This window comes from Gymnodraco acuticeps, unplaced genomic scaffold, assembly GCF_902827175.1.
Source record: "Gymnodraco acuticeps unplaced genomic scaffold, fGymAcu1.1, whole genome shotgun sequence".
Classification (NCBI taxonomy): domain Eukaryota; kingdom Metazoa; phylum Chordata; class Actinopteri; order Perciformes; family Bathydraconidae; genus Gymnodraco; species Gymnodraco acuticeps.
Window position 1 is genome coordinate 27,509 of NW_022991566.1, and position 13,984 is coordinate 41,492.

The window sequence follows — 13,984 nt, forward strand, 5'->3', positions numbered from 1 at the left end:
TTTGAAAACATACAGGTACGAGACTTCTGCTGGCTCAGCGGTCTGACTTCCTGTCCGCTCCTCATAATTAATCACACTTCTTACATTCTGGTCACACAGTCATTCTCGGGGTTTTATGTCTCACGAAATATGTTTCTGCTGCTTTTCCAGTTATTGTGTATGCCAGGCAATAATGTTTTTTGGGGCCATCCTGTGATGATCCCAGTGATATTACTACGCCGCCATAGTTTCACTGCACAAGATAAAACAAAACAGAGACCAATCATAACAAAACAGCACTACAGCTGTATAACTCCGCATAGAAAGCCTTTGTAAGCTCCATCCGTTCACTCAGTACTGGCAGCAGACAGGACAGCAGAAACGACTTGGCTGGGACATCCTTAGTTTGTGATCTTGCTTATATATTTTATATTTTATCACGAGTTCCTGTGTCAACAAACGCAACATGTTGCATTTCTTTTTTTAATAACAGTCCCCACACTAACAGTATGCATCACACTAACCGAGCTCTGGAGATTCAAACTGAAAGTGAGTAGCATCCTGTTTCTTAGAACTATCCTAAGATGAGGATTTCAGGGAAAGACGGAGCCACTCACATGCACACACTCCAACCTCATATCGTGGCTGGTCCGCTGAGAAGTCACAGTACATGCTCTTGTGGGGGTCACAGACATCCCTCTCGTTGCACGGCTCTCCGATCTGCCTGGCGCAGCTCTTGCAGCAGCCACACCCGTCCAGGACGGAGCTCACTCCCGGGGCGCAGTGGGGTCTCTCCCGACACTTGCAGGGCCACTGGCAGAACTGCCGCCTCTCAGCCGCAGCCCGCCCATCTCCAGGGGCCAGCTGCCCATTGTTCTGAGCCCGGCTGAAGACCTGGGTGAGAAGAACACATCCATTTTCACCCGCAATTTCTTAAAGGAGCAATACTCTGAAGAACTGTTTGACGATTTGCAAACCCCACTCCCCTGGTGGAGTGGAATGGGGGAGACTTAAAGCGTGCTGCGTTTTTAATTAGTTTTAAATTGATAGCTCAAAGAGCTCTAAGTGAGGACCAGAACTCCACACCATGGTGTGGAAATTGTCTTTATACTTAACAAAGCAACTGCTGTTACTGTACTACATTTAAATCTATTTATATTACAGCTAATAGCTTTGGAGATACAAAACACCAAACATGTTTACGCTTTTATACATTATGTTTTACCTTATTCATTTGAGACCCTCCAGAGGTGGTGTTTAATATGCAGTAATAAGTGCTGAATGGACACCAATAGCCTCCTTTGGTTGCTAATGGAGACAGTTAGGTCAACCAGTCCCCAGAACAAGACTTTATTATATGAGATGGGGATCTCATTTCCTCTGCAACATCGAGTATGTCCAATTACTAGTATTCTTCTGACTGACAGATTGGATATAATTTGGATGAGCACAAGGATAAACAATTTAGACTTTAATGACCTCATGACCTTTTTGGGCCACTCTTAGGGGGCAAAGCCTTTAAGCCCCACTACGTGTAGGTCTCTTTGAATAGTATTTCAGTATGTTTTAATTATATGTTGTATCCCTCGCTACCTCTTGTTAATAACCCAACTACTATCGAGACCAGAAGACCTCCATATCAGAGTACATAAATAGAGCGAGCAACAGACCCTTCAAATAAAAAACTTGTTGCCTCAAGTCAATAACAAATTGTAAGATTGCATTTTTGTCTTTTTTCTGACTGATCAAGTTAAGCTTGAATACAAGAGATTTGTGTGGGTGACAGGTAAACATTCCCGCTGAATAAACTAGTTAATCCATATTTGTGTCAAACATCCTTTAAGAAAGTTAGGAAAATAAACATTATTGTTGTTCATAAACTATTACAAACTCATCAATGAGCCTCACTGTTGCACTGGCTGACTATTCCTCCCCGGTAATGAACATACACTTTATAAGGACTACTACCCCAATTACTCACTCTATCACCAAATGGGGATTAACCCACCGCTGAAATAGTTCCCAACGATTGCTCCATTTATTTTACTCTTATATATTTTTTGTTTATAGAAAAACTGAGTTTTTAAAAAACTATACATTGGCCACCATATTTGAATAGAAGACACGCAGCAGTGTTCCCTATAGTAAGCCGTAGATTGACATTTGACACATTCTTTTGCATTATCACAGGTGGAGGTGTACATTCTTTACATTAAATGTTAAATACTGCATTATGGGATTTAAGTTATTTTTGAGTCTCTACTGTCAGTTACAAAAATGTAAAAGAACAAAATGAGTCAAGATACGCAAACAGAAATATTAAGGCCATTCAGCTAGAATCAAGCCCCTTTTTCACTACTAAATGATACGATATTTAGTTTTAGTTTTCAATTGAAGCATTAATGTTTTTGTTATGTCTCTGTGTTCATGTGAAAGCCTATACGTGGTGACGGCTTATACATTTTATGTTTGTATCCTTTTGTTTAATTCTTTCAAATGAATGGCTTTGATTAGCTTGGTATTTGCTATGATGCAATCCATGTGTGGAGCAACTTGTGCTTCAATCCCCCCCGACTACTGTTCAAGGGTCACTGAGGGTTATGCCGAAAATCTGAAGCCTGTCTGCCAGGTTTACTGAATGAGCTCATTTCATGGTGTGAAAATGGGTCCACAGCAGCTTTTAAATAAAGAGCTCAGACTTTTCTCCACAAGTTTCCCACTGAAAACAAGCTGTGAACCCAGTAAAAAAGGACAACACACCGATCTGTTCAAATATGTTTGTATTGGCGACCTGATTATTATTTCACTATATTCCAAAGAGTCTAATAATGAAAAGTAAAAATGTGGGTTAATCCAGATTCACTGCTACAGAGAAAACTGACGCATCTCAGTTGTCTATTTTCCTGTTGCTCTAGATACGTGTGCGTTAAGTGTGTGTATGGTTCCCTATCAGAAACACCAGTCTGTCTGTAGAGTAGAAAAAGAGATCGTAGTCTTACCTGTTGAGCAAGGATGAGCAGCAGGGAATAGCAGAGAAGCGATAGCATCTCTTAAGTGAGAAGGTCTGTGTGAGCTCCAGGAGGGCGCAGGGGGACGACAGAGCTGAAGGTGGGATTTAGAGAGGAAGACTGGCAGAGGGAGAGAGAGAGGAGTAGGGGAAAGAGATTGGGAGAGCTGACCTGGTGGAAAGGGGACAAAGCACCCCTCTGTCTCCTCTCCAAACACACCTTTCCCTGCCTCACTGATCCACAGGGGAAATATTTGTCTTTATAACTGCTGGGCCACACCAGGGCCTTCAAGTCCTGCCCACTTGTTTATTCTTAGTCTGTGTGTGGACCCGCTTCATTTATCTGGGAGCAACTAACAGTTCAATCTGTAAACCACGTGTGACAGGCTGCCACATAAAGTAGAACACTTTAAGAAATATTTTCCCAATCATTCTTTACCAGACAAAAACTGAACTCATGAGTAGACTTCCAGTTTGTAAATGCATCCACTGTTTGTTGTTTGTTCTATTTGGTGCCTAAACTGTATGGTCCCACTTAATGCAGACTGCGTGTCTTTGAGTTCACATTCCATTATTATTTACACTGAGTAAAGAGGTGACTCTCAGAGCCAGCCATCCACGTAAAGCCAACGCCCCTTTGAGACTACACATGGACAGACCAGAATGAAGCCGCTTATTATAGTGCTATAATATATATAGTGTTTTAATGAGACTAGCGTAATCATGATGAACATTAGCAGCCTTTAGCTTAGCGAGGTGATGCACAGCCATGCGTTCGTGATGTACTGTAGTTTGTTTATAGCTTATTGTTAGCTTTTTATTTTTGCCGATTGCATTTATGCTTAAATCGGAACAAAACATGTACGCTTGTCAAACGTGTTTGCACAGATCTTATTTTCTGCAATATTCCCAATTCAATGGAAAATCTCATTGTATTTGTCGAGGACACCAATGCTAACATTCGGGGTAGCCTACAGAAATACATCATCACTGCATCGCTCTACAACTACTCTCCCAATAACCTTTTCCCAGGTTTTGTGCAAAATATCTTGTTGAATGAATTGTCAAGAATTGTGGAACAGATATTTACCCCACACTCAGACTAAATTTGTATATGATGATATTTGAAGTTATCACATAGTGCCTCATCGGTGTAATGTGTTCAATACTCTGGTTTATGACCATAATAACCTAATTTGAGCATCCTCAAAGGCTAAACTTAGATGGTAAGTATCGTCATTATTATACCTTCTGTACATCTTGTTGGCTTTGGCATTATCAGGGTCCCCGCAGATCCTTAAAAAGTATTAAAAGTCTTAAATCTATTTTTTGATATTCAAGGTCTAAAAATGTCTTAAAAGGTCTGGCATTTTAGGAGGGGAGGTATTCCATTGTATCTGGGGCAGAATGAATGAGTGTGTCTATTTTTTTTTATTTGTATGTTTTATTTTCTCGGTAACGTTATGTTATATCCTACAACGTCCAATTCCTATTTGTTTTGTATGTGACTAGCACACACTCCGCTTAGTAGGTGGCTGTAGAACGCCTTTTGTGACTGTGATCCGCATTTTAAGGTGGAAGAAGAACGTGTTTATCCAGCTTCAAATTTGAAGGCTGCCGCGGACAAAAAGGAACACGATGCTGAGAGCAGGTTTAACAATGGGTAAATGCTTGGGGACCTATCATGCAAAATGCACCTTTGTACGTCTTTTATACATGAATATGTGTCCCCGGTGTTCCAGGGAACTCACCAAGTGTCAGAAAACACAACCCTCTCTATTTTCCTCCTTAGCCAAATCTCTAAAAAAGGGGCTGCAACGGATCTGAAAAAAATGGATCCAGATTTCAACACTTTTCTACGTCACAAAGAGACGTGCTCCGCTTATTGGTCAACTCTCCACCTATCAGGGGAATGAGCCACGGCCACGTGCATTGCCAAACCTCTCATTCGCACATAGGCTATCGGCAGGCTAAATCAACCCCAGTCACATCTGTGTTTTTGTCTGCTCTTGCCAGGATGTCTAAGCCAGTTAAACATTGTGCTGTTGTTGGCTGCAAGACTCGGGACAGGGGAATGCATGCAATGCCATCAGTGGAAAAAGAAAATAATCTGTGGCTAGACTTCATTTTCAAGGGACATGTGCCAGAAGACCACGGCAGATTTATGTTGGTGTGACTGTGTTCCAAACATTTTACCACGGACATGTTTATGAACTTCTCTCAAGTCCAACACGGATATGCCTCCAAGCTAATGCTAAACCCGGGATCAATACCAACCATCCGGGAGCAGGCCAGTGAGGACACATCCAATTTTGAAGCTGTAAGTTTTTATTTAGCGGTGTTTTTCCTGATAAAGCTATCTCTAGCTTGTAGCATGTAGCTTCGCCGTATCAATGTCGCCTCAAACCCAAATAGTAATCGGTTAGGTGTTTATATGTTTTTGTAACATTTTATTTTGTACGCTCCGCAGTCTTTGCTTTGTCTTTTATTTTAATTATCAGGCATTTGCTAACATGTTCAGACATACTGCCGTAATGGCGATCTGTGTGAAGGCTGTAAAGCCACGCCCTAGCCGATAACACAAGTATTTATTCTCCTATTTATTAGTATTTTGTATCCTCTAAAATCATATTGAGTAAGTTATAATAACAAACGTAATCTTCTGTAGGTAAGTGCCGTTTTTTGCAGCGTTATATGTAAAAGCTTTTGTGATTGTAGTTAGGGCTGGGCGATTTGGCCTAAAAATAAAATCGCGATTTTTTTTCTAACTAATGGACAATTTTCGATTTAAACCTCGATTTTTTTTTCTGTTTTTTTCTAAACAAACCAGACCAAGGCTCTTTTAAGTGAACGACGGGAGCCGGCTCTCGCCCGCGAACAAGCCGTTTTTTTGTTTTTTTTGCGGAGGGATCTAGATCGGCATGAAGGCACATTATGCAATGTGCACATCATCCCGCTTATTACACATGGCCACATTCTCAACAAAGTAACGACATGACTCCCAATATTAATTGAAATGCTTTTATGGATTTAGAAAATTATTTTATTGACTTAAAAAATAGTTGTATGTATTGATTTAAATTGACAAGCATCCGCTAAGAAAAGTAGTCCGTTGTTACTGTTTGAACTAACGTAGCAACGGCAGGAACTGCTTCGATAGTGTTTTTGAGGAGCTTTTTGATTACAGATTTGAAAACATCGTTGCTTGCTTTAAAAGTAGCACACTTCATGATGTCAGACCTTGGGAAGTATCTAGATATCCCTGCCCTAATGCCAAAGTAACTGGCAACTGAATATGTGTCGCCGTTTGATGTCTATGTCTGGACCGCTGCGTAAAAAGGAGGGTTTCTGCCCCGTTACTTCTCTTCTTACTTCTATAAGAATAAAACACGGAGGACGGAGATCTCTTTTCCTCCCCCTCTACAGACCGCCCAGCAGCTGATGGAGAGTTTTAAGCCCCATCTTTTGGGATTTCAGACTATATTTATCCAAATAGTATTTTCTCATCCTGAATACTAAGTTGAGATGATTTTGTTCTAACTATGTTTTCTTCTTTACAGGCCAGCACCTCACATACTTACTAATTAGTGACAATTTGTACATCCTTTGCTATTATTTACATTTTTTTTTTCTCATGGCGGAAATGAAAGACTGTACCTGGCAGCCCTGCACTACAATGAAAACGCTGAGCGTGCACAAGCCACTACATCCACTGGAAACCCTCTGTATAAACTGCAGTTCCCAAAGGCCAGGAAGGGAGAATGCAGAGCAAAACCAGTAAAGACTGACCCCACATTCTGTAAGTGTTTAAAATATTTATTATACAACTATTTACAAATATAAAATAAGAAATAACTTTCAGTTTTTTACATGCATATACTAATCTAAACCACATTTTTTGTTGTGCTTTTTTTAACATTGCACAGGCTACGTGGCCAACTAGATGGACCTGATCTTCGACCAAGTCTTTGTGGACCCTGCACCATTATGAGCGACCTGACAGGGAGGAGGTCATCGCCGGGTATGCTACACGGTTCAATTTGGCTGCTGTCTGAACCCAACATCGATATTTTGCGGATCAGGAAACTCCTGCCTCCCTGAGGACAACGCAGGCCGGAATCACCACTCTGATCCTGCGTCCAAGGAAGCCCCAGCACCAGCTCACAAAGCTTCTGTAGGCTAGATACCTGTGACGCCTGAAATCATTAAAAAAAATATTTAGTGTCATTTATACAAAATACAAGTACATTTAGTTTTTTTTTATGGGTTCAAAGAACCGTTGATTTTGACAATAAAGTTCCGAGTTGATATCAAATGTGTCGTGATTATTCATGTTTGGATGGGTAAAGAATATTCTGATTTCAAAAGCATAAGGTTGTGTGTGGACTTTTGTTGTCGTACACATGGGTGTGTTATGCCATTGCTGTGTAGTATATAATAGTACATGTACAATGACAGAATGAAAGATTGCATAAAGCCATATACACCAGTATTTATTTCCATGAACAATATTGGCATTCGTTTTACAATTTCAGTCAAAACAAACAAACCACTCACTGCTCTATTTGCCTTAACTGTAGTCCACCATGTTCAGCTCTGTAAATATTCAATGCATTCTGCAGGGAGAACACATTCAGGCACACAGGCTCCAATCCAGGATGGTCCACCACAGGTTACAGAGTCCTCAAGTTCCTGCATCCGTCTTGACACCTAGTGTGATAAAGATATATTGAATGACATGTGAAAAATGTATTCTCTAAACAGACAACTTAGTGAAGCTATCAAAAATGTTACCTGTGGTATCTCCATGCAGCACATTCTCCGTTCAGAAGGCATCGTGGCGCAATTTGCACATGTACACCTGTAGAAAGAAGTCAATAACAGCTTTTAAAAACACATGAAACTACACACATTGCTGACAACTGAGGTGTTGTTGGAGTTATACTTGTTATCACCCTAAGTTATTGAACTTTCCAACGGTTGTTGCACGATGTTGGAAGAAAAGGGCTGTAAACTATTAATAAACGCAATGAGGCCATTGTATATATGCTGAAAATATGAATGTCTCCCTTTATAAATATATATATATGTATTGCTGTTTTTGCGTTACAAACTATAAGTTACAAACTGTACACATTGCATTCTTGCTAATTAGCCAAAATATGAACGGAATAAGTAGCAATCATCGTAACAGAGTAAAATAAATAGGGACAACAGCTTGTCAACTAACCATTCAGAAACGTCCTGCTGCAACCGAGATCTTTGCACCTCCACCAAAACCTCCGCTGCTTCAGGGTCAGTCTCTGGATCAAATTGATAATACGCTTGAACACATGCATTGCTCTGAGATGACATGTTTATTCCACACTCGTAATCACAGCAAGCATGGTAACGTGACTCTCACCGGCTCATGCCCCGCTCTTCTGCAGGGGGGCGTGGTCAGCTGCTGCTCAGAATTTTCAAAGACAGGCTTGGAAAAGAGCGAAAATGAGCGAAACGAGGCATGGCTAAAAAATGATCTGTTTGGTATTTTGAAAAATAAAATGTATAAATATACCTTATATAGGTATGGTCATACACTATATCATTTAAATATAGCATGATAGGTCTCCTTTAATGACAAGTGGTTGGAGGACGACAATTATCGTGGTTGGCTGAAGCTGTTCAGCTCCTAAAAATAATGTGTGATATAATTATTCACTTCAAGAAACTGGTGCATGCAAAAGGACTTTTCTATGTTTTCACCACACCTGAAAGAATGAGTGCAGAACATTTGTCATAGATCAGGTGTGCTGTTACAAGGTTTTCAGCCCTTTTTAGGTATGTTGTTGCCTTCACAGATTTCCTGCGCTTCAGCTTCAGCCCATCTCACACTCTGCTGTAAGGTGTCTGCTCTGAGATTCAGATCTCTGCTTTTCTTTAGAATAGTTTTTGCAAAAACCTGTGAAGATGTTCCAGGTGTACGGCCAAAAGTTTTGAGAATGACACAAATATAAATGTTCACAAAGTCTGCTGCCTCAGTTTATATAATGGCAATTAACATATACTGCAGAATGTTATGAAGAGTGATCAGATTATTTGCAAAGTCCCTCTTTGCCATGAAAATGACCTTAATCCCCAAAAGCACATTTGCACTACATTTCAGCCACAAAGGAATAGATGACATCATGTCAGGGATTCTCTCGTTAACACAGGTGAGAGTGTTGGTGAGGACCAGGCTGGAGATCACTCTGATGCTGATAGTTAGAATAACAGACTGGAAGCTTCTGTTAAGCACTGAGCCTGTTTTCCGGTCTTAGGCTCGAAAATGACATTCCCAGAACAAATGACCATATCTTCACTTCTAAAAGGGTTAAATTAATAATCTTTTCTCTCAAAGTAATGATAAACCTGTGAGTTGGATGTAGAAAAGTCAGAATCAATATAGATGTTTTTATTTTAAAGTAAATTCAGATTGAACATAGTAAAAAACTGTAAATTATAGTGTCCGTCCAAAAAAACCACATTACTTATAGTGAAAACTAACCTTGGATGATGGGATAGTAGACTAAAAGCTTTAGGAATCCAAAGTACAACATATAATAACGGCCCGTCCACACACAGGCATGAAAAAAATCTTGATGCTGGGCGTGTCTGATGCTGGGCGTGTCTGAAGCTTGGCGATTTCACACGCCCAAGGCGACCAACAACCAATCAGGAATCTCCCGCCCGCCCCCGGCATAGAACGCCAGCTTCTTCTCCACTATTGCCAAAATGGATGCCGGTTTTGTAGCAAGAGTAGCGTTGGTATATGCAATGTCTCGCAGGAGGCCACGTATTGTGCGTCGCTGTTGGGTACATCCGATACTCAGAAAACGTCTGCAACGGGGGGAATACCACGTTCTGATCCAAGAGCTCCGCCTGGATGATGTACTGTTTCAGCAGTACTTCAGGATGAGCAAAGACGTGTTTGACGAGTTGCTCGGAAAAGTGGGTCCACTGATTGCAAAGGCGGACACCCATATGCGTTTGTCAATCGGACCCGCCGAGCGACTCGCCATCTGCCTACGGTACATTTTGTGTATTTCTACTTCTTTAACCTGACTCTGTATATAAAGAGAGCGAATGCATGCCATGGATGAATGATGAATGAAGTCTGTGATTTAGTTCAGATGGATGACATTAATTAAAATAGCTAGGTAAATACAGTATTGCTCCCCTGTGTACATGGTGTGTGTGTGTGTGATCTCTGTGTGTGTGTGTGTCTGGGGTATGTGTGTCTATGTGTGTTTGTCTGGGGTATGTGTGTGTCTGTGGTCTGTGTGTGTGTCTGTGTGTGTGTGTCTGTGGTCTGTGTGTGTGTCTGGGGTCTGTGGTCTGTGTGTGTGTGGGGTCTGTGTGTGTCTGTGGTGTGTGTCTGTGGTCTGTGTGTGTGTCTGTGGTCTGTGTGTGTCTGTGTGTGTGGGGGGGGATCTGTGTCTGCGTGGCGTCTGACATATATTTTATTTTAAATCATGTATATTACTTTTTTCTCAGGTATACTGGCAACCGGTGACTCGTACAGGACCATTGCATTCAGCTATCGGGTCGGGCATGCAACAGTGGCTGTCATCGTGAAGGAGGTTGCGGGTGCCATCTGGACCGCCCTGGTCGAGGAGACCATGCCTTTACCACAGTCGGAGGACTGGAGAGCCATCGCTGCAGAGTTTCAGGAGATCTGGAACTTTCCTAATTGCGTTGGTGCCATTGATGGGAAGCATGTGGTGATCCAGGCTCCGGCAAATTCTGGGTCCCTCTCAAGGGTGCCGGAAGCGGGGGGGCCAGGGGGCCATTGGCCCACATTTTCGCAGCAGCAGATGCCGCGGAACACTGTACAAATCCCGTTTCAATAATTCCCCTCTACTCTAAAGTCGCATCTAAAAAGAACGCCATCTGATCTAGCTGTGTATATTTTGTTATTTTTGATTGTTATATTCAATCTCATTAGCTACAGGCATTTTTGAAGCTTGTAAAGGGAAGATGACAGCTCGCCTCTCACTCGCCACTCTGCTCTTCCGCAGCGCCGCTCCCCCTCCCTCCGGCTGAAATTATGAATGTAAGGCATATAGTAATAGATAACACGGCAGGGTCCGTTACAGTTTGTTTTCATCTGATTTCAAATAAACAAAGTCTTGGCTTTCAGAATATTAAACTTGTTTCGGCAAATTCAGATGATAAATACAGGTTCGAAGCTTTTAACGGCATAATTACAAGCGGAGAACGGAGTAACTTAACGTCACAGCAGGCATAACAACAGCCGGTGTTTCTCCTGAGTGTTTTCCCCGGGAAACAAACACAATACACACAAACGCAAAAATACACAAACACACACACGTATACACACACACTCGAGAGCTTCCCACAGACCAGTAATCCAAACGAAAATATCTTCCCTCCGTACTATTTTGATCATTTGCTCCGCTAATAATCAATCAGATCGATCCAGAGAAGAGGAAACTTTAGAGGCCTTTTTCTCAAAATGATGACTCGGTGACAGTCATTATATAATGTGACATATTTTGCTTAATATAGTACAAAAACAATCCTGATATCATTAGAAAGCTAGGAATCTCCTCTTTCCAACAGTGTATACAACTCAAAATGTGTCTTCGGATCAATGCGACTGATTTCGATGGAGCAGGTCACTTTGCATTAGGTAAAATACAGCAGGCAGACATAACAGGAAGAATATGTACATTTTAACCCAATCAAATAGGACATTGTCACACCATTCAAATGTATCCATGTAAATTACAACCAATAAAAAAAGCTTAGATTTGTTTATTTGTTACGTTGTTCTGTGTGTGTCAGCCATTAACCAGATAGAAAGAATATACACCTGCAAACATGTCAGAAGAACCAGCGCAGAAGAAAGCTAAATACAGTCAATCTAAACTTACATTTAACAACCGGAAGGTCACATCGCTGACATCCACATCTCCGGAGCCTGGACCTTCATCAGCAAAGCCAGATGAACCCAAAAGCAGCAGCTCCAGCCACCCCCACCGCCGTCGTTGAACCGAAACAGGCTGGTTCCGACTGCATGGAGGTTTGTTGTCGGGACATTGAGGCGGGTAAAGCTGCACAGCTAACTGTCGAAAAAAAGGAGACCGCTAGATTATTTGGGCAAAGAGAAGGTACTTCAATGCAGAATGGTACAAAAACAGAGAGTGGTTCATTCTTTGCAAAACCACTGAACGAGCCTTCTGTGAAATATGCAGATGTGCTGCTGTCAAACGGCTTGTAACTTTCTCCAAATGTGGAGATGACAGCTTTGTAAATACCGAGTTAATAACTGGAAAAAGTGCCCAAGCCTCCTGGACAGCCACGAAAAGTCTAATTTCCACAGAGTGTATTAAAAAAAATTGCGCTTTCTTCAGTCAAACACCAGTCAACATACAACTTGTCAAACAACAGCGTATTGAGCAGGAAAAAATAAGAGATGGAATGATGGAGCAACTGCGCTGTCTGCAGTTTCTAACCCGACAGGGCCTAGCAATCAGGGGGCATGCGGATAAGGAGAGCAATTTCCAAAAGCTAGTTGAACTCGTAGCTGAGAAAAACCCCACTCTGAAAAGCTTCATGCTCACCGGGAAATATGCATCACATGAGACAATTAATGAACTTATAAATCAGATGTATCGGGAGTCTCTCACCACTCTATTCACTGAAATTAAAAGCAATGCAAAACACTATGCAGTTATTGTGGATGAAACTCGCGATTGCTCCGGGCATGAACAGTTGTCTCTGACTGTACGATGGGTATCAGCTGGTTATGTTGTCCATGAAGACTTCATAGGAATGTAATTGGGTCAATGACGTGATGCCTATTTTTTCTGTCCAACTGAATTTTTTACCTTAAAAAAAACATTAAAATTCATAAAAAGATAACATGTATCTCTAATACCTTCCCCATATACATACCCACTTTAACTTCTCCAAACATTTGAGGTATTGGTCATTTTTCTGCTACCTGAAGTGTTGGGGTGTAACGGTTCACAGAAGTCACGGTTCGGTTCGTACCTCGGTTTGGGGGTCACGGTTCGGTACGGGTTCGGTACAACAAGGAAAAGAAAAGTCCCAAATGCATAATATTTTTTTGCTGTTATTTATTTTTAACAGTAGTGCAAGTTTTGGTATGAAAATAAGGAACTCTAACATTTGGAATCATTAACTGTTTTACACGGTTAAAAACAAACCACAAACAGTAACACACACACTCAGATGGCCATATTATTTATAATGGCTGATGTCAAACAAAAAGGTTAAATAAGCTGTACAACTAAAAAGAATGTCTTGAACATATTAAAATAAATAATAAGAGTTTTTCAATCACAATCAATAAAAGGCAATACAGAACTGTATAACATCTCCTGATGTCAACATATAAAATAAATACAATGATAAATGTAAAACAAAATAAAATCTGTACCTTTAGGAGCAATGAACATGTGTAATTAATTAACTTGTGAGTGTGTGAGGCCATTATGCCTAAATAAAGGTACTCAAGCTTTACTCTATTTTCAAGTATTTCTTCAATAAGATGAGTTTGTCTACGTTGTCAGTAGTGAGGGCAGATCTGTTGGCGTTAACTATGTCACCTGCCGTCGAGAAAACCCTCTCGCTGGGGACTGAGACTGACTCGGATGTGATCGAGCATGTTTGACGTGTTACCACTAGCATACCGCACCGCTGTCGAACAACACCGACACACCGTCCTCGTCCGATCCACAACTCGCACCCCATCATTGTTGTAGTCCACAGGGAACCCGAAATGTTCCCACACAGCAGATCTAAAAGAAGCAGGTGGGTCTTCTAGCTCCTGTGTGTTGTGTGAACTCGCCATAGCTAACTTTTCTTCTTCATGTATTGTGTTTGTTTTGTTGTGTTTTGTTCTTCATTAGTTATTTACGGGCGGCTGGCTTTTAGGCGCAATACCGCACCCTGGATTATATATAGTGTAATACTGCCCTGAGTGAC

General features: G+C 41.2%; 1 protein-coding gene across 2 annotated transcripts in view; it reads right to left on the reverse strand.

Moving 5' to 3' along the window:
* Positions 1–13,726, reverse strand: part of ccn6 (cellular communication network factor 6) — a 16,013-nt gene extending 2,287 nt beyond the window's left edge. Inside the window, exons 1-3 of one of the 2 annotated variants that reach the window (XM_034197405.1) lie at positions 13,679–13,726; positions 11,905–12,096; positions 597–873 (exon numbers count right to left, since the gene is read on the reverse strand). In XM_034197405.1, the coding sequence (XP_034053296.1) occupies positions 597–873; positions 11,905–12,096; positions 13,679–13,687 (478 nt within the window). In that variant the 5' untranslated portion in view covers positions 13,688–13,726. Of the gene's footprint in view, positions 1–596; positions 874–2,978; positions 4,751–11,904; positions 12,097–13,678 lie in introns of those variants that run through there. The other variant, XM_034197406.1, reaches the window with a different exon arrangement.
* Positions 13,727–13,984: the final 258 nt, after the last annotated feature.